The following is a 23,699-nucleotide window of genomic DNA, read 5'->3' on the forward strand; positions in this document are numbered from 1 at the left end:
ATTGCCACGCAGACTGGTTCCCTATAGTGGTCCATGGTAAGGGCTCTGGATTTTTTTCTTAATTCAGTGGAAAAAAATATTAAAGGAATTTATCTAGGGGAGTAACATTGTCTAAATTGTGTTTATAAAAGATTAGTCTGATTGTTGTGTGAAGAACAAACAACACATAGTATTTATTGGGCAAGAATGTTTTTGTGCAGAATTTTCTGATAAAAGGATGGAGACAAGAAAATAAACCATGATTTTGTGGCTTCTGACTTGTACACCTTGGTGAGTGGCAGTGCCCCTGGCTGGAAGGCAGGAGACTCAGGGAGGAGGACTCAACTACAATGCAGGCTGATATCTACACTATAGCTGTGACCAAACACAGAAATATTCATAGCCAAAGCCAGTTGGTTCTGTCCTAGATCTTGAGGACCTCACATGTAAATCACACCAGCACCCTCCTGACTACAAGGCTTGCCAGCCTTGCTTCCTGTCTCTCCCCACTGTGGGCCTCCATGATTTTTACATTTATGTATTTATGTATTTAAAAATAGGGAACACTTCATGAATTCACATGTCATCCTTGCACAGGGACCATGCTAATCTTCTCCAGGTTATTCCAATTTTAGTACATGTGCTACCAAAACAAGCACTACTTTTTTTCCACAATAAACATATATACAGATGCATATAATGTATCATTTTAACCACTTTTATGTGTACAGTTCACCAATGTTAAGTACATTCACATTGTTATACAATGGATTTTTATTTTCAATATGTCATTATTCTCATCCCCTCCCCCACCTCATCTTTCCCCTGACAGTCTCAGGAAAAACTGTGCTTGGGATCTCACTTCACTTACTGTAGGAGACCATTCTGAGTGGTATGGGCCCAGCTCCCAGTGGAAAGCAAGGTCCGATGCACCCACACCCATGGATAGGTTCTCCCATGGGGAATCAGGCCTGCACTGTACCTAGACTGCTGTGAGACTTGCTTTTGCTATAACTCCCTCACCCTGTATCAAGGCAACAAACATTTACTGCAAAGTAACTTCCTAAAATCCATGCTAAACCTTCCAAGGACAAGTGTAACCAGTTCAACTACTTTTCCCTTTGCATTTGCAAATATCCTTCTTCTGTGATGTGATTTGCAGTGGCATCTCCTTTGTTTTCTGTAAAAGGTAACCACCTAAAGTGAGCCTGTGCATAGTAAACGAGGACCATCATGTAATGTGCTGAGACACCCAATAAAGGCCTGTTACAGCGAGGGCTGCGGCTTTTGCTCCTCTTGAGAGAAAAGCCATGCTGTTCCTTTTCTCCACAGGACTCAGTAGTCCATGTGAATGTCTCGTATCTCATCCACAATGTGGCAGACCCCATGAAACAGGGTCTGCATAACCTTACGAATTCTTTTTCTAGTATCAAAAACTACAGAGAAACAAAAGTTGATATAGAAAGCTTGTCAAACAGGCATTTCAAACTTTTACCCATGGAAACAGATTCATGATACAAAGAACAGTCTGACAGCTGTCAGAGGGGTGGGCATTGGAGGGCTGAGAGAAAAAAGGGAAGGGATTAAGCAGGATGAAAATTGATAGTTACAGAATAGTCACAGAAATGTAGATTGCAGCACAGGGAATATAGTCAGTGATATGGTGATAAAGAAAGAAAAGGGAAAAACAAATAATAAGAATAACAACAGCATCGTGACAACTATGCATGGGGCCAGATGGATACTTGGAGCAGTGGGGGGACCCAACCCTGTGAAGTACATGATTTTCTAACCACTTTGCTGTACATCAGAAACTAATACAGAATAATATTGAATATAAACAGTAAGCAAAAACATAAATTAAAAATAAATCTTATACCCAAACAGTGTAAAAGGAATAATCAAATCCTTATGATTTATAAAAAAGAAGTTTATAAGAACAAACCATTTTAAGATAGCAGTTATTGCAATTCAGTTGAGTTGGGCATACAATTTTATACTTTTATAATTTTAAACATTTTATTGGAGCACTAATAATTTATTACATCCATAGCCACTGTAAGAAATGCAAGAAGTTCAAGTTAATTGGGCTTTTTATAATAAAGTAACTAGTTATTTTATGAGAAAATAATTATGGTCCCAGAACAAGTCTTAATTTCATTACACTTCATTAGGAAATTGCTTTAGTATTTTATCGGGAAAGCTAATTTCTTTTCAGAGAGAGATAATGAGTTATGTCATACAAAAATATTCTGTATTAGTCCATATTTGAAAAAAATTTCCCTGGCTGATGTGGCTCAGTGGACTGAGGTTTTGTGTATGAACTGTAAAGACTGCTGGTTCCTTAACTAGAGTCAAGGAGCTCGGCGCTGCTGCCTGGTAGAAACAAGGTGCTGGGCCAAATAAAACAAGGTGGAGGGCTGGATTGGTCCATGGGCCTTGTGTTTGCCACCTGTGCAACAGAGCAATCAAACAGGTATTTAAAAGTAAATGTGCATTTAATTAATTGTGTGCTTTAAGTAATTAAATAATTAACAGAGATAATTCTGTTTTGCTTTGTATAAGACTATCTCTGTCAGCCAGAAGCACCCAGACTATCTTGAGGGGAATCAGGATGTCAGAGTAGGAGTGTGAACATAAAAGCAATATTTGTTTTGGGGCAGTTTTTGCTTCTCAAAGAAATCACTGCAAATCAAGAGAGAATATCTGATAATAATAGGGCATTGCCTCTAGAAAGGGAACAAAAGATATGCTGTTTACCCTACATGTGACCACTGGAGAGATTCAGAGGATCCCCTTGACTAGTTGGTGAGCAGAGAAATGGGCTATGGCCTTGAAAAAAGTTGGAGGCCTAGATGCAAAAGGGCCTGACTTGGGAAGCTCACAGGAAGAAGTCAAGGATTACCTGGGGCCAGAGATGAGCCAAAGTCTTAAAACAGACTAGTGATCTCTTGAGTGAGCACCATGCCATCCACACTTGCTGTTCTCTGTACATGAGCAAAAGTGTTCCATGGACAACAATATGCATAGCGCTTCTTAGATTATTCAGCAAGACAAGTACTTACCTCCAAGAATTTATCAAGTACCTGCCAAATGTTACAATGAATGAAGCACCTTTCTATGTGGAAATGGAGAACAATCTCCAAAATAGACAGAGAGGGATAACACAAAGTGTATAATAGTTTATGTAGTAGGGTACCATTTGAACCATTTATAAAAGAAAAGTGTATATGCATGTGTATATATGTAGGTATGTAGCTAAGTATTTACATATTTGTATGTGCAAAAAATATCTCTGAAGCCTACAAGAAGCTGGTGACAGTAGTTGTCTCTGGAGAGTAGAAGGGTGGCTGAGGACTAAAGTAAGTGAAGAATTCCTTATATGGAAAACTTCTTTGTTCCTTTTGAACATTTTTATCATGTGTACATGTTACACATTCCAAAAGTTGAATAACACAAATAAATATTCATACAAAACAATTTTACTAGAAGACAAGTTGCCTGCAGAAGCCCTCATGCATGTACAAAAGGGAGAAATGCAATACTGTTTATAAGGGTAAAAACCAGAAATAACCAAAATCTTCATCAGTAGGGAATAAGTATGTAGAATATGGAATAGAATACAGCAGTTTACATAGAAAGACCAGAGATGATAAGTAGATGATCTATTATGGACTAAAGCTAAAGCAAATGAATTAGATTGATCTATCTGCACATCAACATGGAATGACAAAAACATGTTGAGTAGAAAAATTCATAATATAGAATGTGTGTTTAGTATATGATCTAGCTAGATTTTTTAACACACTAAGTCAAAGTATAAAAATAGGCTAGAAGGATACTAAATTCACAATGTAGTTTGCCTCCAGGTAGGGGGAGTAATATGTTATTTCTCAAAAACAAGTATAAAAACATATAGAAAGCATGACAAAATATCACAAAATGTTAAAAGTTTTAATTCTGGATAATAGGTATATAGGTGTTTGTAGTTTTATTCTTTGTGTTTTTCTGTGTTTTATACAGTTCTACAAATGTAAATAAATGTAAAATACAACTATTCAGCCCTGGTTCTCCAGATAAATCCTTTCACTGTCTTTATAAAATCAAGTAAATTCTATACAATCAGTATTGACATTATTAATAAATACTCCTTTAAAAAATAAAATTTTGGACCCTGGCTGTTGTAGCTCAGTGGATTTAACGCCAGCCCACAAACCAGGGTCGCCAGTTCAATTCCTAGTCAGGGCACATGCCTGGGTTGTGAGCCAGGTCCCCAGTGGGGGCCATGCGAGAGGCAACCACACATTGATGTTTCTCTCCCTCTCTTTCTCCTTCTCTTCCCCCTCTCTAAAATAAATAAATAAAATATTTTTTAAAATAAAATAGCATGTAAGAGGTTTTGAAACATTGGGAAACTCTGTCTGTGCCCTCCAATTTTGCAAATCACATGTTTCAACAGATGTGAACCATTGTCAGAGAGTACAGGGAAGTGTGGTTCTTGCAATATCATGACTCCTTGTGCAAACCCATTTGTTCAGCCTCAACCACAGGCTCCTCCCAATTCCTATTCGCTCTTCTATTGGTGAAGCAGAAAGACTTGTCTCAACACATACTCATTTTCCTTGTGCTCTTAAGGAAAATAAAACATTCTATAGGTGGAGCTCTGAACAACCCTCTTTAAAGACAGGAGTCTCCACACTTACCCGACACTTCAGTTCCAGTATCCTGCCCAGCAAAGAAGCAATTAGCCAAAATGATGCCTGGAGGTTTAACTAAAGCCAAACCTGCCACTCCAGAAATCCAGGAGATTGCTGACGAGGTGAGTTGATGCACCCATGAAATGGTTTAATCTAAAATTTTAGTTCCTAGGTTGGCCCTCTGTTAAAAATGTGAGTGAACATGAAAACCAGAATACTGGGAAATGTGTAGTTTTGTTCAGGCTTTCTTACAACTAAAAGAATTTTCTTCTTTTAAGAGATGAAACCTCTAATAATCCCAACTGTGAGAATGAGCTTAAGCAAGTCATATCCCCACTCAGAGCCCCAGTTTCCCCATTTGTAAAAGAATTTTTATTGGATCACCTCTAAAGCTTTTACTATGTATGATTCTAGGATTGTTAACTCAGTTTCTGATGAAGCTTTTCTAATCTCACCATGTGGAGCCAACATGTAATTAAAGTCTGAGGTTGTTAACAATTTGACAAACTAGACTTCAAATGCATTGCACGGAAATTTTTTTTGAATGAGTTGACTTAAGAAGAACATGGTAGAGGCAATCCACTTACAAATTTCCTATAAATTTAACCAAACAGACAATGTTTTTGTCATTTAGTATTTAGAAGATGATTAAACTAGTAGAGAATAGATGCGGAATAGTTCATGGTAATTCCAAAATTGATTATAGTGAAAACAGGACATTAAATGTTTATTAGAAAGTTGTTTGGTTAGCTATCACCCATATAATAAAATTTATTATAGTGCATATTTTATGAAAAGAAAAATATAAATTACTATTTTAGCTTTGTAACATTTTCTATTTTCTTTTTTAAAAAAATTATTTATTTTTAGACACAGAGGACAGGAGGGATTAGGAGAGGGAGAGAAACAGTAATGTGTGTGAGAAGCATCGAGAGTGCCTCTCACAAGTGCTCCAACCCAGGCATGTGCCCTGAGCAGGGATCGAACCAGTGACCTTTCAGTTTGCTAGAAGATGCTCAACCAAATGAGCCCCGCAGTTCAGGCCTTGTTTTCTCTTTTCTTGTAGCATTCCTTCTTCCTTTTTCTTTGAAACTTCATTCTGTAACACTGTTTGGCAAGCAACATCAGCTTCTTGTGTAAGTGGAAAAGATGGAATTCTCTATGTAGGACCCTCACAATCTCTCTAAGAGGTCAGATGCCTGGAATTCTACCATCCATGTTTTGGTGATAAATATTTCTCTTCAAAGAGTTCTTTTACAAATTTAAAGGACACATAGACAAAACCTAGGGGTGGGGGGTAATGGGAGGGAAGTAGGGAGGGTTGGGTGGGTGGGCTGGAATGGGAGTAAATGGGAGAAAACTGTACTTGAACAATGATTAAAATAAAATTTAAAAAAGATTACTTTCAATAAATAAATAAATAAATAAATTTAATGTGATCCAAATTTTTAAAAAAAGAGTTCTTTTAAAGAATAAATACCTTGGAGTTGTTTTTGTTTTGTTTTATTTTCCTGAAGAAGATAATTAATGCTTTTGTTGAATCCCTGTATAGGGTCAGTGTTCTCAAACTTGAATGTGCACATGAGTCACCTGGGGACTTGTTAAAATGCAGATTCTGGCTCAGTGGATCTGGGGTGAGGCTGATAGTCTGCATTCCTAACCAGCTCTTAGGTGATGCCCTTGCTGCTGTCCATGACTTCACTTGCTTACAGGATCAGAGACACATTATGTCCTAAGAGACCTGTGAGAGATGAGCTTTCTAAAAACACAGTGCTGCCAAAATATTCCTTTTCATTCGTGAAATGAAGATAACACCTCTTGCCCTGCCGACCTCAGAGCTGTTAAGACTAAGAAAGTATGCCTAGGAGAGGCATCACAATTGTTTACTTCAAATTTTTCCCTGAAAGCTTCTCTAACCATGGAAAATCCCCTGGAGACTCTCCAAGGACCAGAGCTGTAAGAAGGATGAAGGATAAGAGATTTAAATATACAGGGTGTGGGAAATTTTAATTGTAATGATTTTTTAAATATATTTTATTGATTATGCTATTACACTTGTCCCATTTTCCCCCCTTCACTCCCCTCCACCCTGTACACCCTCTCCCACCCATATCCCCCCTTTAGTCATGTTCATGTGTCATACTTATAAGTTCTTTACCTTCTACATTTCCCATACTATTCTTACCCTCCCCCTATCTATTTTCAACGTACAATCTATGCTACTTATTCTCTGTACCTTTTTCCCCTCTCTCTTCCTCCCACTCCCCTGTTGCTAACCCTCCATGTGATCTCCATTTCTGTGGTTCTGTTCCTGTTCTACTTGTTTGCTTAGTTTCTTTTGGTTTTGCTTTAGGTGTGGTTGTTAATAATTGTGAGTTTGCTGTCCTTTTACTATACATTTTTTTCTTTATCTTCTTTTCTTAGATAAGTCCCTTTAACATTTCATAGAATAAGGGCTTGGGGATTATGAACTCCTTTAACTTGACCTCACTTAACTTAACTAACTTCTCATCTGAGAAGCACTTTATCTGCCCTTCCATTCTAAATGAAAGCTTGGCTGGATAGAGTAATCTGGGATATAGGTTCTTGTCTTTCATGACTTGGAATACTTCTTTTCAGCCCCTTCTTGCCTACAAGATCTCTTTTGAGAAATCAGCTGACAGTCTTATGGGAACTCCTTTGTAGGTGACTGTCTCCTTATCTCTTGCTGCTTCTAGGATTCTCTCCTTCATTTTAATCTTGGCTAATGTAATTATGATGTGCCTTGGTGTGTTTCTTCTTAGGTCCAACTTCTTTGGGGCTCTCTGAGCTTCTTGGATTTCCTGGAAGTCTATTTCCTTTGCCACATTGGGGAAGTTGTCCTTTATTATTTGTTCAAATAACTTTTCCAACTGTTGCTCTTCCTCTTCCCCTTCCCCTTCTGGTACCCCTATAATTCGGATGTTGGAATGTTTAAAGATGTCCTGGAGGTTCCTAAGCTTCTCCTCATTTTTTTGAATTCTTATTTCTCCATTGTTTCCTGTTTGGTTGTTTCTTTCTTCCTTCTGGTCCACTCTCTTGTTTTGAGTCCCAGTTTCCTTCCCATCACTATTGGTTCTCCGTGCATCTTCCTTCATCTCTTTTATGGTAACCTGCATTTTTTTCATCTAATTTGTGCCCCAAATCAACCAATTCTGTGAGCTTCCTGATCACCAGTGTTTTGAACTGTGCATCTGATAGATTGGCTATCTCTTAGTCGCTCAAAAGGATGAGTCCTGGGGCATTGATCTGTTCTTCTGTTTGAGACACATCTCTCTCTCTCTCCCTCTCTCTCTCTCTCTCTCTCTCTCTCTCTCTCTCTCTCTTTTGGTCTGGTCGCACCTGTTATGGTGAGGGGCTGAGTCTTAGGTGTTCACCGGGGTTGGGCACCCCAGTCGCTAGATTGTGACATTGTATGTGGGGGTGAGGGTGGGGGAGGGGGCGAGAGGGAACAATGGCAGTAGCTCCGTTCTCCGTGGGACCTCAGTCCCTTCTCTGGGATCCTGGGTTATGCACTCTGACCTGCTCCACAATCGCCGCCCCACTGGGTCTGCCAGCTGCGATCTTGCACACCACAGATGCCTTATGTGCCCAACTCTCCCTGTTCCCCGTGCCACAACCTCAGGCCTGGCTGCTTGTCTCCGCCCCTCCTACTGGTCTGGATGAATGGGTCTACTTCAACTTCTTGGCTGTCCGACTTTCATTCAGATAAATTTTCTGTCAGTTCTGGGTGTTATTCTGCCTCTAAATTGTTGTTGTTCTAATCTTGGTTGTGCATGGAGATACGATGCGTCCACCTATGCCTCCATCTTGCCAGAAGTCTCAATTTTAATGATTTTTTTAATTTAAAGATTTTATTTATTTATTTTTAGAGAGAGGGGAAGGGATGGAGAAGGAGAGGTAGAGAAACATCAGTGTGTTGTTGCCTCTCACATGGCCCCCACTGGGGAACTGGCCCACAACCCAGGCATGTGTCTTGACTGGGAATCAAACTGGTGACCCTTTGGTTCTCAGCCCATGCTCAATCCACTGAGCTACACCAGCCAGGGCTTAATTTTAATGATTTTTAAAAGCCTATCTTAGTTAGCAAGAACTTGTTTGTTTTTTAAACAAGAAGCTATCCAAAGACCTTGCATTGTTAATAATATTTGTCTGTGAGCCATGTGTTTCTTGCCTCCCATCTCAGGCCCCAATCCTGTCAGAGAGGGAGAACGAGACATAGGTATTTCTAGTAGCTTCCTCACCCCAGAAAGGCACTTTGCAGCTGTAAAAGCTTTGGCCTCCTTTTCAGTCTCTCATTTTGATCCTTCCAACCCCTGAGGCAGGGAGAAAAGCATGATGTCCATTTTTCAGATGAAGAAACTGAGATTAAAATATGTTCATAAACACCTAATCAAGAAGCTAGCCTATCTCCAGATTTTTGACCACCTCCCTTTTCTACTGTACAGTGGCAGGAATCTGGAGAAACGTGGGGTGAGGGAAAAATGGTGGTGAGATACGGTGTAGCAAATTTGCCTTCTCTGTGCAAGCAGGAGGCCTCAGATTTAAATCAGCATGAGTAATGGATACCAATGAATTCTTGAATATGTCTTAGGTGTCTAGCACTGTTTTAAACATCTCAGAAGTTCCATGTGGACTGTAAGACATGGGCCTGCCGTCAAGGACTTTCCAATCCACTTAGGGAAATTGCCCATTAAAATACAGGTGTTCTTGAAGGAGCTGAACTTTATTGGCTTTCCCTGATGTTGTTGGAGAGCTTCCTGGTGGAATGCCAATGGAAGGAAGAACCCCATTAGGAAGGAGGGAGAGGAAAGGAAAGGTCATTCCATAGAGAGGGGAAAGCATCTCGAAAAATGATAACTGCACACTCGAGGAATTTGACATCAAAATGAAAGACAGGTGTTGGATGAGGTCAGAAGAAGATCAAACAAAGGGTTTAGGGTTCAGAAAATGAACACTTCTGGGAAGAGAAGAAAAGAGTGTCCACATTTTGAAGATAACAGAGACTGGATGGTAATTGCAGAGTCGTGTACTATGCTAATGGTGCTTGGGACCAGACTACACAGGAAAAAACCCTCCTCATCTGAGAGTCTCTGGATATCAGCTGAGTGGCTTGGCTATACCCTTCTTCCTATTTGGGGAGAAAAGTTGTCACGAAAAACAAGCCCAGTCTCTTCATTCAGAAGACATTGATGATGTGCACAGTACTGTGTGAATTACTATAGACAGAGAAGGGCTTTTGTCTATTACTATAGACAAAGATAGTCCCTTCCCTCAGAAATTTACAGAGTAGGTTGGAGATAAGAGATATACACAAGAAAATAAAGAGTCATACATGCTCCACCCATAAAAACCAATAATACAGGGTGGGCCAAATGTAGTTTCACAGGAAACTACAATGTAAAAATACATTGATTCACATGAAAAATACAATGATTAATACATAAATAATAACACAAGCATAAGCTCTATGTTTCAGATACTTACAACTGTAAACCTACTTTTGCCCCACCTTGTATATATATAATTAAGGATTAAATGAATGACTTGACTAGCAATAGCTTCTGAACCATTACTGCTTTCCATTATTTTATATTGTAAGTAAAAAAGAAAAAATATATTGCATGAGATTTCTGACAATGTTTATGAGTAGGAAAGAAATATTTCAATAATTATTTTTAGAAATAAGAGCTATAATTACACATGCACAGGTACATACACATAAAACCCACACATACAAGTCAAACCACATTACTGCGTACAATTACTGGCATACACACAGATTGTGGTTTTTGTCTGCCAGGACACCACACAAACACACCGTCTGCATACCATTATGGACACACCTGAGCGCTTAGCATGTCATGGCACTCACTCACCCACAAATTTGTGTTCTACTCTCTGACTATAACCTCCTCCTCAGTCACCTCTCCCATTCATTGCCCCAGCCCCAGAGAACCTGCCATTCAACCACCCCAGATTCCTTCAGGCACTCACCCTACCATCGCCATCACATGCATAGGCCTACTAGATCACTCAAGCAGCCTGGACCCACAATGAGTGGTTTCATACTCTCCTCCATCCCTGGTTTCCATGACCCAGTGAGCTTCTGGCATCCCGATCCTCACTTAGAGGTCACTCCCACTGCTACCACTTCCTCCTCAGCTTCTGCTTCAGCTTCACAAAAAATTGATCAAGGAACATACAAATCACAGAAAACTCACCCATTTCAAATCTAGGATTCATGACAGTGAATAACCGCAATAGAACCATGGGGCTGCCAGAACATCCTTTTGGTCATAGCTTGTTGGTCCTTTTCTAGAAACCCCACAGAGATGGAGCTGGACCTTATGTCTCCTCAGTTCCTCAGTCCCTCCCAGCGCCATGGTCCCTCCAGCCAGTGTCTCAGTTCCACTCTTAGAAGGTTGCAGTCATCCTGTGTAAGAGTACCCCGATTTATGTACCCCACTCTGATCTTATTCCACCCTCCCAGCTAAGACCTTGTCCTCTTTTCTTAAGTCAGCCCTTCTCTCTTATGCCAGATGCCATCACTTCCTGTGTACCGGGTGCTTTGCCCCATGCTTCCCCCTTCCCTCAAAACATGGTCAGACAGCAAATGTCCACAAGGCACCTCTCACCAGCCCTCCTGTATTTTCATGCTGCTGCCCAAACTCTCCTTCCTCACTACACTGTAAAACTTCCCAAAATATGTCCTATCCACATTGTCACCATTACCTTCCCATCTATTCTGTCCTAAATGATGCATAGTCTAAATGATTCTGCAGAAATATTAGATACAAGAAAAGCTCCTGGGTGTTGTGTGCAGCATGGCTAGAATCCTCAGATCCCAGAGAACTAACAATTTGCCAAGATTCATGCTCTGCAGCAGCAAGAAATGCTTGAACAGCCCTGGGGTACATGTATGTCACCAGGCGCTCTTTGCAGGTGGCATCCTGCCCCTGCTGGGGCCCAAGCAATTCCCCTACACTGTGTCCTCCAGTGCCTCAGCCACCACCATGCATGGCAGGCTGAGGAACTGAACCCCAACTGTGTTCAGCCCAAGGTCTGGCTGTTTTCCACCAGGCTCCTGAACGCCACTCCTAGCTGGCCTTCACCCTCTGAACATCCATCCTGGGGGGCCATTCGGCACCAAGCTTCTTTCTGAACCTTGAGTTTTCACTGACCAGCTCCTTCCTGCTCTGCCCCTTTTCCTGCTCCTCAGCTTAAATCTGATCACCTTGGTTCATAGCTTCCAACAATGCAAATCTGTTTTATGAAAAGGGGGAGCAAGGCTACAGCTAATAAATAAGTAGGTTCTCCATATCCACTGGTGTCATATCTCCAAATTCAACCAAATATGTATCAAAATGTTTGGAGAAAACAACCCCCAGAAAGTTCCAAAAATGAAAACTTGAATTTGCCATGTGCCAAGCCCTATACTGAAGACATACTAATGAAGTACGCTGCAGGCCATATGCAAATATGTACTATTCCATTTCACAGAAGGGACTTGAGCATCTGCAGATTTTGGTATCTGCAGGGGATCCTGCAACCGAATCCCTCCAGTTCCCAGGGAATACTCCACAGTGAACCTGAAATCAGGGCACACACTCCGGCAGGTGCTGGTGCACTTACAGAAACAAGCCAGGACCGCTGTCTCATGGAAGACTCTGGATTCACAGACTGCATAGATGCAATGGAAAGTTACAGCTCTAGATAGGACACATAGAAATAAATACTTGTAATATGACCAAAAAGACTGGAAACCAGAAGAGTATAGACAACTGCAACAGAGAACTCAGATACATAAGTCATTGGGCAAGGAATTCAAAACTTTGAATAACTATAATCAGCAATTTATTAGCCTTAAGCAGTCATGTTTTCCTCACAGGCCAGGTTCCTCATTTGTGAGAGGTTAAAATAGATAATTTTGGGTTTTGTGTACAGATTAACCCTTTCCAGCCCTTTCTGACTTGACTGGTACTGAGCGTTGACTGAAACCGGTTAGGACCCAGGCAGCAGCAGGACAGTAACCCCTTCCCTCACTCATCCTCTCTCTCCACCATTACCCACTCTGCCTTCTCTCTCCTACACCCTCCCTCTTCTCATTTCTGTTTTTTTTCTCACTGTTCGTCTTCTTCCTCCCTCCATTTGGAGCTTCATTTTTCCATCTCAAGAAAGCAACTAAATTCTTCCCATCCTTTGGAAGTTGACAGGAAGAAACAGGTGTTAGTTAGTCCAGGAAGTGTTTGCCCCTCAAAGTGGTCTGAGAATGCCCACCTTGCAAATGGCTTCCTTCTTGAAAACACTTGTGGCACCCAAAGAGAGGCACTAATAGGAAAGGATTGAAAACCTTTGCACACTGATGGGAAGGACTGAAGGTCTGTCTTGGACTGTAGATGCTCCAGTGAAGGGCTGGGAGGCAACTTCCTAATAAACAAGGTGTATCAAGCACACACATTTATTTTCCTCCTCCCTCTAAATAATAGAAGGGATCAGGGGAAAGGGGCACAGACACACAGCTGTAAGGACAACAGGAGATAGGCAAAGACCACCTTAGAGATAGAGGCAAAACTGTGGAAGATGGAAAGGAGATGAACAATGGAAAGGGACTGAGCCATCCAGACATAGCCTGAGCTGCAGAGGGGAATGTCTGAGCCAGACACAAACAGGTTCTCACTGCAGAGCTCCAAACTACCTCAAGCACGAGCAACTCCAGAAACTGATGGAGAGGAGACTGAGGCATGCGCCTAAAGCCAGAGGATTGATGGTGATCCATCTGAGGAGCAGTCAGATTGTCCCCAGACCCTTCCCTCTCACTGTGCTCCACCCTGCAAGACAAGCTACTACCTGTCCTCCCCCAGAGCAAAGGCTCGAGCTTGACTTTTAGCAGCAACCCACTGAGAGAGACCATGGTGGTCGCTAGCACATGAGGCCCAGCTGAGAACCGGAATGCAGGACCTACACTGAAAACTTGGGTTCAAAGTTCACATATTGGGTTTGAGACTCTCTTGCTCCCTTCTCATCCTTGGTTCAGGAATTCTGGCATCTAAGCTTATTCTGGCATCTGTGTTTGACAGAATGATGGCCATCCAAACTCCTGGATTCTGTAAAAATGTCGCCTTACTCAGCAAAGGGACTTGCAGATGTGATTAAATGAAGGATCTTGAGATATACAGTACTATTTTTGCAATTTGGAGTCAGGAATTAGTTCAAAACAAATTTTTAATGGAAGAGTAATTATGGTTCCTCCCCCTGCCCCTTTTTTATATTAGTCAAAGACATGTATAACTATCAAAGCTTTGCCACTCACAACATTACCGTATAGCCAGCCCTGGTCAGAGGGCTCAGTTGGTTGGAGCGTTGTGCTGTACACCAAAAAGGTTGGGGGGTTTGATTCCCTGTTAGGGCGCATACCTAGGTTATAGGATAGATCCCCTGTCAGGGTGTGTTCAGGAGGCAACTGATAGATGTTTCTTGCTCACATCAATGTCTGTCTCTCTCTTTCTCTTTCTCTCTATCTCCCTTTCTTCCTCTCTCTCTAAAATCAAAAAATATATCTTCAGGTGACAATTTAAAAAAGAATTACCATATTGCCACATTACCATACTACCAAATTGAGTTAATGTAAACTGAGCCTAAAGCAACAAAATTTGACCTTTTAGTTAGCCCATGTGATCTTATTAAAGATTGGTCTTTTCCACCCATACATTCTTCCCCACAATTATCACCTTTTTCCATGTTTGTAAGTTCTCTCTTTTTAAAATTTTTTTTATTGTTTTTCAATTACAGTTGTCTGCATTTTCCCCCCACCATTCCCTCCACCCCAGCCAAACCCACCTCCTTTCCTTGCTTCCACCCTCCCCCTTGGTTTTGTCCATGTGTCCTTTGTAGTAGTTCCTGAAAACCCTTCCCCCCATTCCTGCCACCCCCCAAGTCCTCACCCACCGTCCCTCCCCTCCATACATGTCAGCCTGCTCTCTCTGAGTCTGTCTCTGTTTTACCTGATAGTTAAGTTTGTTAATTAGATTCCACTTATGAGTGAAATCACATGCAAGAGGTTACAGGTGGAATAAATCGTGATGGAAAACAAGCAAACAAACAAAACAGTACTGCCATTTAGGAAAGACTGCAGACACCAAAATACTAAATAAAATTTTACGTAATAAAATCTATACTATACTGAAACAAATGTGATCAAGTCATATTTGACCCAGACTTAATATTTTTATTTATTAAAATAGATTTCTACTAAACTATGCATCAATGGAAATAAAAGCTTTTGAAAAAAATTGGTGTTTTCCTTTCTTTGAAATATGAAACTACACCCTGGTTGGTGTGGCTCAGTGGATTGAGCACCAACCAGCATGCAAACCAAAGGGTTGCTGTTTTGATTCCCAGTTAGGGCACATGCCAGGGTTGGGGTCCACGTCACCAGTTGGGGGTGTGCAAGAGGCAACCAAAAAAAAATGAAAACAGCTCATAGATCTCATTATCATAATTTAAGAACATGAGGTCCTGCATGTGTAATTCATGTAAATGGAATCCAAAACGTTTTTGATAATGTGTTTATTCTTTTCTTTTCTTTTCTTAAGGTTAAACCACAGCTTGAAGAAAAAACAAATGAGACTTACGAAGAATTTGAAGCTGTAGAATACAAAACTCAAGTGGTTGCTGGAATAAATTACTACATTAAGGTTAGACTTCAACATCCACTTTGGCACTAAGAGGCTGTATTTCTCACTTTATGTTATGCTCCCTCTCATCTCTACCAAATAATTTCTTCCTTCACCTTGTCCTAAATCAAGATGCCCACCTAGCATACTTCCCAAGTAGTAAACTCTCAAATTTAGTAGATGTCAGTGTATTTATGTCACTTTTTGATGTGGACCCCAGCCCTCAAAGTCTGTGTGTTGTGGCTTCGAGAGACAAATTCACATGGAATACAGAAGTCCTGTGGAGATAAAGGGATGGCATGGCCACTCTCTGAGTGAGAGAGGACCCCAGCCCCTGCCTGGACAGGCTTTTATTGTTTTCTGGGTACATTACACTGAGGATGGTCCTCATTTACTCTACACAGGTTCGCTGTAGGTGATTACCTTTTTCAGATAACAAAAGAAAGAATGTTGCTAATTACTTCAAAGAGAAGAATGTTACAGATCAAGTGGTTACAGAAAAGCAGTTGAACTGGTTATACTCCATACTTGGGAGGTTTAGCACAGAGTTTAGGAAGTTACTTTAGAGATATGCAGTAAGCATTTTCTGCTTCAATCCAGGGTGAGGAAGTTTTAGCAAAAGCAAGTCTCGAAGCAAGCAGCCTAGGTACAATGCAGGCCTGATTCCCCATGGGAGAAAGTGTCTGTGGGTGTGGGTCCTGTGTGCCAGACCTCGCTCCCACTAGCTTTTCCAAATAGGGGCTAGGCTACATTCCCCACGCTATGTGGAATGGTTCCCTATAACCTTTCTCGTGTTAATTTAGAAAGACTTCTTCTATTGATTCTGAACTTAATTTCCAGAAATTTTATACAAAATGACTTTACAAAAGTTCAGATCATGTTTAGCCTGTGGCTATAGCTACTTCGCATATGAAGTGGGAGCCTGAAGGCCTGGGCTGGCCCAGAAGCTCTCTTGAAGCTTATCTCACCTCGAAGCATTGTGCTTCTATGAGTCTAAATGAGTGGATGTAAGGAATAACTTCAATCATTGACTGGGAAAATAATTTAAACCTCTTTTGCCCATTTTCTTTTGATTAATATGATTAAAAACTTTTTGCAACTCAAATAGATTCAACTTGTGGCACTGAAGGTATATTATAAAGCAATGAAACATTAAAATTTTTTAAATTAATTTTATATCTATGTCAAAAAATTAAATGATGTATTGTTCCAGTTCCAACTGAAGAAAAAAGCTTGTGTACTTACTGAGAGGAAACCAGTTCGACAGACAAATCCACTCTGCATATTTGGGAGTCAGTTTTGCCCTTTTGTATTGAGAGGATAATTCTGATTTAGTAAATATAACACCAGACATTCAAATGCATTTACTTGATGTTTACTAAATAATTTAACTGAGGTACAGTCTGGCTTATTTCTTTTTAAGAAAAAAATAATTATAAGATATAAAATTTTTCTAAACAGTTTTTAACGAAGAAAATAAAATAAGTGGTGCTAACCAGCTCAGCATGAGAAAATCACAATACCGAGTTATGGAAGTAGATGGACCCAGTTCTACCAAGTGGAGCTGTGAAATATGCCCGGCCCTGGGGTGTGTGCAGGGTGTGGGGCCCTGGGGTGTGGGAGCCTCCTCGTGCTCAGAAAGCAGCCTGCTCTCTTCACAGCTGGAAAAGAACTCCTTCCAAATAAAACAGGATTTTGTTCAGTAACAAGCATTCCATCAAAATTAGGATATTATTTTAATAATTTACAATTAATCTAAGTGTGTAACTTTCACATATTGATTAGCTCATAAGTTTCTTTAAAAATGCATCAGAAAACTATCTTGAGAATGTCTTCCCTAAAGATCACCTGCCCAGTCTTAACCACAGCCTCTTCTCTTCCCTTTCCTTTTCTCCCCTACCCTTTTCTCCCCTGCCCACTTTCCCTGTCTTCTCCTTCCTTCTGTTACAAATGTCTCCTACTGGTCTATAGCCACTGACCCCAGTTCCCTCAGACTTCCTACCAGCCTAGCTGTTAGTCCCTTTGCTCTGAGTCACTCTAGATGGAAGGTGTTGCTGGTGACGTGACCCTCTCTGCTCCTTCTCAAGGGCCTGTCAACAGGCAGGTGGTAAAATGGGAGGATTGTAAGCTTTGATCCTGGCTTTGAACCTTTGTTTGACTTGTTCGACTAGTCAAAACCTGTGTGATTGCAGCTCCTCATCTCCTCTGAGCCATCATTGCTTCATTCACACAAAGCAGACAATAACCTACTTTGCATGGTGTTGTGTGGAATAAAGGAGGCCAAAATTTCCTGAGCTCAGAGAATGTACCAGGCACTGTTCTAAGAGCTGGGTGTGTATTATCTCATTTAATCCTCTCCACAAATCTTTTGGATAAGTATGATTCTTTCTCTTGTGTTACTGATGAGACAACTAACTCCCCAGGAAGGCAAAGTAACAGAGATCAGACAATTATAAAAGCAGAAGCCAGGGAGTCTGATGCTTAACTACTGGCTCTAATAATGTATGCAAAGGCTGGTGCCCTGTTCCAAGCACAGAATGAATGGTTTTAATAGGTTACACCATAGAGCATGGGCATCAAACTCATTTTCAACAGGGGCCACATTAGCCTTGCGGTTGCTTTCAAAGGGCCAAATGTAGTTTTAGGACTATAGATGTAACTACTCCTGAACAGCTGAGTGAAAGTTCAGCACTGCTGCTGTGTAGAAACAGGGTGCCGGGCCAGAGACAACAGGGTGGAGGACTGGATTTGGCCGTGGGCCTTGCGTTTGCCACCTGTGCCATAGAGTGAAAAGAACGTAAGTGTTGAAATCTGAATTTGAGTTTTAGCTCTGTCCCTGATTAGCTGAGAGATTTATGGAAAATTATTGTCCTTAATCTCTCTTAATCTGCTTCGGCATCTATAAAATCATCATTGTTCCACATTTTTCAGGCCCATAATAAGAAATAAATAGAATCAAGTATATAAAATGCTCATCATAGTGTCTGACACAGAAGAAACATTTGATAAATGGCATTTTTAAAAATTAGGTTAGCAGCCCTGGCTGGTGTGGTTCAGTGGACTGAGTGCCAGCCTATGAACCAAAGGGCCACTGGTTCGATTCCCAGTCAGGGTACATGCTTGGATTGCAGGCAGAGTTCCCAGTTGGGGGTGCGTGAGAGGCAACCACACATTGATGTTTCCCTCTCTTTCTCCTTCCATTCCCCTCTCTAAAAATAAATAAATAATTAAATCTTTTAAAAAACTAAAATAAAATAAATTTATGTTAGGAAGGGTCATCAGAATACACTAAATATTATTCTAAGCACAACTGTATCGTCTCAACCAAGATCAAAAATAGAAATTCTTACTCAAACTACCATTTCAATCTTCATACCAATAACCCCCCAGCAAGATCAGTTTACCTTAGAAGGGAGACCAGACTGTCCATCCCTGGGCCCTGCTCAGTCCTATCAGTGGGCATTTATAAAACAGGTTATAATATACAATGAGAACCACAAATCTCAAATTTTCTAGGACAATTCTGCTTTTCTTCTCCCTTCTTAAATCACGTGGCAAATAAATTGTCCCAGTTTGGAAGTCAAAAAAAGTGTCAGGTACTGTGCCTCTGTACCTCTTTGAAAATGAAATGCACCTCATTTGTGCCCAAATTGTATTAAAATATAAAATAAAATATGCTTAGGACCTATGTAACTTTCCATACCTTTAACCTGCCATTTCTCTCATACAATAAGGTGACAAGTTTCTGATAACCAAGTGTCTAAGAATGCTGGTCTAGGTATATTGTTCCAGAAAAGCTTATTGTAATGAAGTCTTTTATGGTTTTATGCATAATTTTTTGGTTTTTCTTTATTTTTATTGTTTACACTATTACTGATATCCCCTTATTCCCATTTTTCACTTCCTCCTGCCCTCACCACCCACACCACACTGTTAGGTGTCTATATGTCATGCATATACACTCTTTGACTAAACCTTTCACCTTCTTTCATCCAGTACCTCCTTCCCGCCTCTCCTGACAGCTATCAGTCTGTTCCATGTATTTGTGCCTGTTTCTATTTTGTTCATCAGTTTATTTTGTTCATTAGATTCCACATATAAGTGAGATCATATGCCTTTTGTCTATCACTGACTTGCTTATTTCACTTAACATAATAATCTCCAGGTCCATCTGTTACAGAACAAACAAGGGGGGCCTGGGACGATATACTATTACTGAAAGAAGCCCCCAGGTCCGTTATGTCTACTGCCAGAGGAAAGACATCTTCTCTCAATGCCAGAGATTCGTGAAAAGGAAAGGAAATGTTTATTTAATGCTATACAAACTTAAACTAGTGACCTAATGTCTTCATCAAAAAATCCTAAAATCTCTTAAAACACCCGCAAACACACACAGTCCTTCCTTCCCCCTTTGCCCAGTCCAGAGTACCGTATCTCAGGAAAGGAAATAGAAGTCCATGGCTCAGGCAGTCCTCTGGTTATTCCAAGTTAGTACTCCGTCTTGACTAGGAGACCTCCCTGGGTTCCTGGCACCCTCAGCTGTATTGCCAGGATCTCTGCTAAAACCAGGTGGTGGTTCCCCCTTCTAAAGCTGCGGGGGTCCCTACTCTGGCAAAGGCACATGGTCCTCTCTCCCAGGGCCATGGGAGTCCCCACTCAGCCAAAACCATGTGCTTCTTCTCCACAATGGCTGCCGTGTCTGGATTTAAATCCCCGCACCAATCTTCCTCTGCAGCCCCATTTCCGACTCCTCCTACACTCGGCCACACTTGCCCTCAACCTGCTATCTTTTCCAGCTTTTCTGGTCGCCATCGTGGATCTGGGCAGGTGTCACCCCATGTCATGGAGCCAATCTTCTCCAAGGTCCTACGCAGGCACTGTAACTCAGGGGACCTGCCCCCCAGTCACATCTTGGGGGGGAGGTCCCTTTCCATCCCCCTGGCCTAGAGCATGGCCATAGCTATTTAGCATATCTAAGTGACCAGCCAAAGGCTATAGGTATGTTAAATGACCATGCCATGGATTAGCTGCAAAGCTGCCCTGCATGTTCTTGCTCTGTGTGCCCCTTCCCCCAACTCACACCTGTGGGGGAAGGGGTGAAGACACCTTAAAATCTCCTGGACACCTTGAGTTCTGGACCCCATTTCAAATGCCCATTTGGGGTCCCTGCTCTTGGCTGCACCCTGTAACACATCCATGCGATCGCAAAACATTCCTTCTTTTTTTATGGCGTGTAAAGGTCTATGGATTCTCACTTGTCATAGATCCATGCAAATGAACCTCCTTTTTCTTTCTTTTATCTTTCAGGTGCGAGTAGGTCATAATACTTACATTCACATGAAAATATTCAAGCCACTTCCTCAACAACAGCAGTCTTTGACTCTTACTGGTTATCAGACTGACAAAAGCAAGGATGATGAACTGACCGGCTTTTAGCGGTGTGTTACAAAAGTGGTCTGCTTCCTTCACTGGCTACTGATTAATGATTCCTGTGAGTAAATGCAACTACCAATAAAGAAACATTTTTAAAATAAATTAATCTCTTCAACTGTTTGTTTATTGTATTAAATAGTAATTACCTTTTCTTTCTCAAAATCAATGTTATTGCTTTAGAGCAGAAGTTCCTTACAAATTGATATCAATTGGAAATCTTATAAAAATTAGTCAGGCCTGAATAATTGTTCTTTTTTTTTAAACTTTTATTTATTTTCAGAGAGAAGGGAAGGGAGGGAGAAAGAGAGGGAGAGAAACATCACTGTGTGATTGCCTCTTGCAGGCCCCCTACTGGGGACCTAGCCTGCAACCCAGGCAAGAGCCCCAACTGGCAATCAAAACAGTGACCCTTCATTTTCAGGCTGGTGCTCAATCCACTGAGCCACACCAGCCAGGGCCAAATGTTCTTTATCAATTGTATTATCATCAGATCCATAACCAGAACTTCATTTTAAGTTCTTCTCATCTAGAGACAGACATTATTTTACTCTGATGTGTTTGCAAATAGCTTTCATCTTAGAAAGCCATGGAAAGAGATATTTCAAAAATGGGTGGATGGATTTGTCAGTCCTTTGCCAACTTTTGGGTGGCAACCCAGTTGTCAAGGTATTAAATTTGACTGTCCTAGCTTCACAAATGAAGTCTGTACAAGCCCAGAGGTGTGGTTCCAGAAGCAATTCAGAGCCCATCAAATCCTTTTACTTTCCCCAAACCTCCCCTTTTCATCTCAAAAGGCTTATAGGTAATTGGTTCTAGGAAACCAAATCCTTCTAGGAGGAGCTGGCTTCCCCCTCCCCATACCTTTGAAATGCAAATACTTGGTTTCTTTAAGAACTATCTGGCCCATCTATTAAAATGCAAGTTTCTGGGAGACAAAGCTTATCAAAGGGAGAAAAAACTTTAGCCATCTGAACAAATCAGTTTTACTTCAGCTATTGCTTTCTAAATTAGTGAGCCTCGCTCTATACCTGTTTCATAGAAGTATCTTTTTTTTCTCTTAAATTTATTGAGGTTATTAGGGTGACTTTGGTCTATAAAATTATACAGGTTTCAAATATATAATTCTACATCATCTGTATATTGTACTGTGTGGTTTCTGTCCCAAGGCAAGTCTCCTTCTACCACCCAGACAGTGCCAAGTTTCATGTGGGTTCTAGAGAGACAAAAAACTTACCAAAGCAGGGCACTTCTGCCAGCTGCTAGCAGCCAGAGCCTTGTCAGTCTCTGTCGTGGGCAGCAATTGAAGGTGAGTCAGGAAGCAGGTCAGAATTGATAAACCTGTGGAACAACTGAAGCAGGTTCTGAAATTGCAAACAGAACCTGTATTTGGCCCTGGTTATCATTGCTTACCTATCTGGGTTTAAATATAATCCACACAACCCTAGTCATGACCTTCAATTTTCCACCTAGAAATGATTATGTTTTTCTACCCTTGTAACAGGGTGCAGCCAATAGGGGGGCCCTAAATAGGGATTTGGAATGGGGTCCAGAACTCAAGGTGTCCAGGAAATACTAGGATGTCCTCACCCCTTCCTCCCACAGGTGTGAGTTGGGGGAAGGGACACATGGAACAGGAACATGCAGAGCTGTTTTGTACAGCAACAGCTTTGCAGCTAACCTCTGGCATGGCCATTTGGTTGATGGGAGAGACCTGGTTCTTCTTGCTGATACATGTAAAGAATTACATATCAGCAAATCTAGTAGTATGTAATCAGTTTATTAGTGGCTCGCTTCCATGGAAGAGAAGAGGACCGGGTAGAGTAGGGGGTGAAAGGGAAAGTTTCAGGGCAAAGCAGGGTGAAAAAAGCAAGAGAGGCTGGAGATCAGGGTGGCAAGCCCCTGGGCAGCCTAAGGCCAGGTGGCCAGAGGCCCTGTGGCCTAGAGCAAGTGCCCCTCAGAGAGAGAGAGAGAGAGAGAGAGCATCCTGAGCTCCCGAGGGGGGGGGGGGGGGGGGGGGGGGGGGGAGTCCTTTGTTCTCAGGACTTATATAGTTGGTGGGATAGGAGGGAAAAAAAGTTACATATTGATTAATGGGTAAACGTGGTACCAGCTTTCCTGGGGGAATGTGACTATCCAAATTCTTATTTTGCTCCAGACCCCATTTGGTCATCTTGTTGTGAAACAAATATCTGAGTTACTTAAAATTGAGTCACTTTCCAAAGTTATTTATGGGCTCTTTCTGTAAGCATCAGGGACTCCCTCCTAAAATAGATAGTGACCATGTTGCAGAACACACAAGGGGGGGGGGGGGGGCCTGGGACAATATACTATTATTGAAAGAAGGCCCCGGTCCGTTATGTCCGCTGCCCTAGGAAAGACGTCTCTCAATGCCAGAGATTCGTGAAAAGGAAAGAAAATGTTTATTTAATGCTATACTAACTTAAAGTAGTGACCTAATGTCTTCACCAAAATCCCAAAGTCCCTTAAAAACACCCACAAACAGACAGTCCTTCCTTCCTTCCCCCTTTGCCCAGTCCAGAGTACCGTATCTCAAGAAAGGAAATAGAAGTCCATGACTTAGGCAGTCCTCTGGTTCTTTCCAGTTAGAACTCTATCTCGACTGGGAGACCTCCCTGGATTCCTGGCACCCTCGGCTGAGCCACCAGGATCTCTGCTAAAACCAGGTGGTGGTTCCCCCTTCTAAAGCTGTGGGGATCCCCACTCTGCCAGGCATGTGGTCCTCTCTCTCTCAGGGCTGCAGGAAGGGAGAGTCCCCACTCTGCCAAAACTGCATGGTTCTCTCCTCCAAGGCTGCCGCGTGGTTCTCCCTCTCTCAGGGCTGCAGGAGTCTCCACTCCGTCAAGGCCGCGTGGTTTCTCCCCCAATGGCTGCCGTG

General features: G+C 41.5%; 1 protein-coding gene and 1 non-coding gene across 2 annotated transcripts; one reads left to right on the forward strand and one right to left on the reverse strand.

The window, feature by feature from the left end:
• Positions 1-531: 531 nt before the first annotated feature.
• LOC114491162 lies at positions 532-638 on the reverse strand. Its single transcript, XR_003683977.1, has one exon. It is a non-coding gene; the product is annotated as a U6 spliceosomal RNA (small nuclear RNA).
• A 3,928-nt stretch (positions 639-4,566) lies between these two features.
• Positions 4,567-20,906, forward strand: CSTA (cystatin A). Its single transcript, XM_028505181.2, has 3 exons — positions 4,567-4,798; positions 15,290-15,391; positions 20,678-20,906. The coding sequence occupies exons 1-3, from the start codon at positions 4,733-4,735 to the stop codon at positions 20,804-20,806; spliced, it is 297 nt and encodes a 98-aa protein (XP_028360982.1). The 5' UTR covers positions 4,567-4,732; the 3' UTR covers positions 20,807-20,906.
• Positions 20,907-23,699: the final 2,793 nt, after the last annotated feature.

The sequence above is a fragment of the Phyllostomus discolor genome, chromosome 2, assembly GCF_004126475.2.
Source record: "Phyllostomus discolor isolate MPI-MPIP mPhyDis1 chromosome 2, mPhyDis1.pri.v3, whole genome shotgun sequence".
Lineage (NCBI taxonomy): Eukaryota > Metazoa > Chordata > Mammalia > Chiroptera > Phyllostomidae > Phyllostomus > Phyllostomus discolor.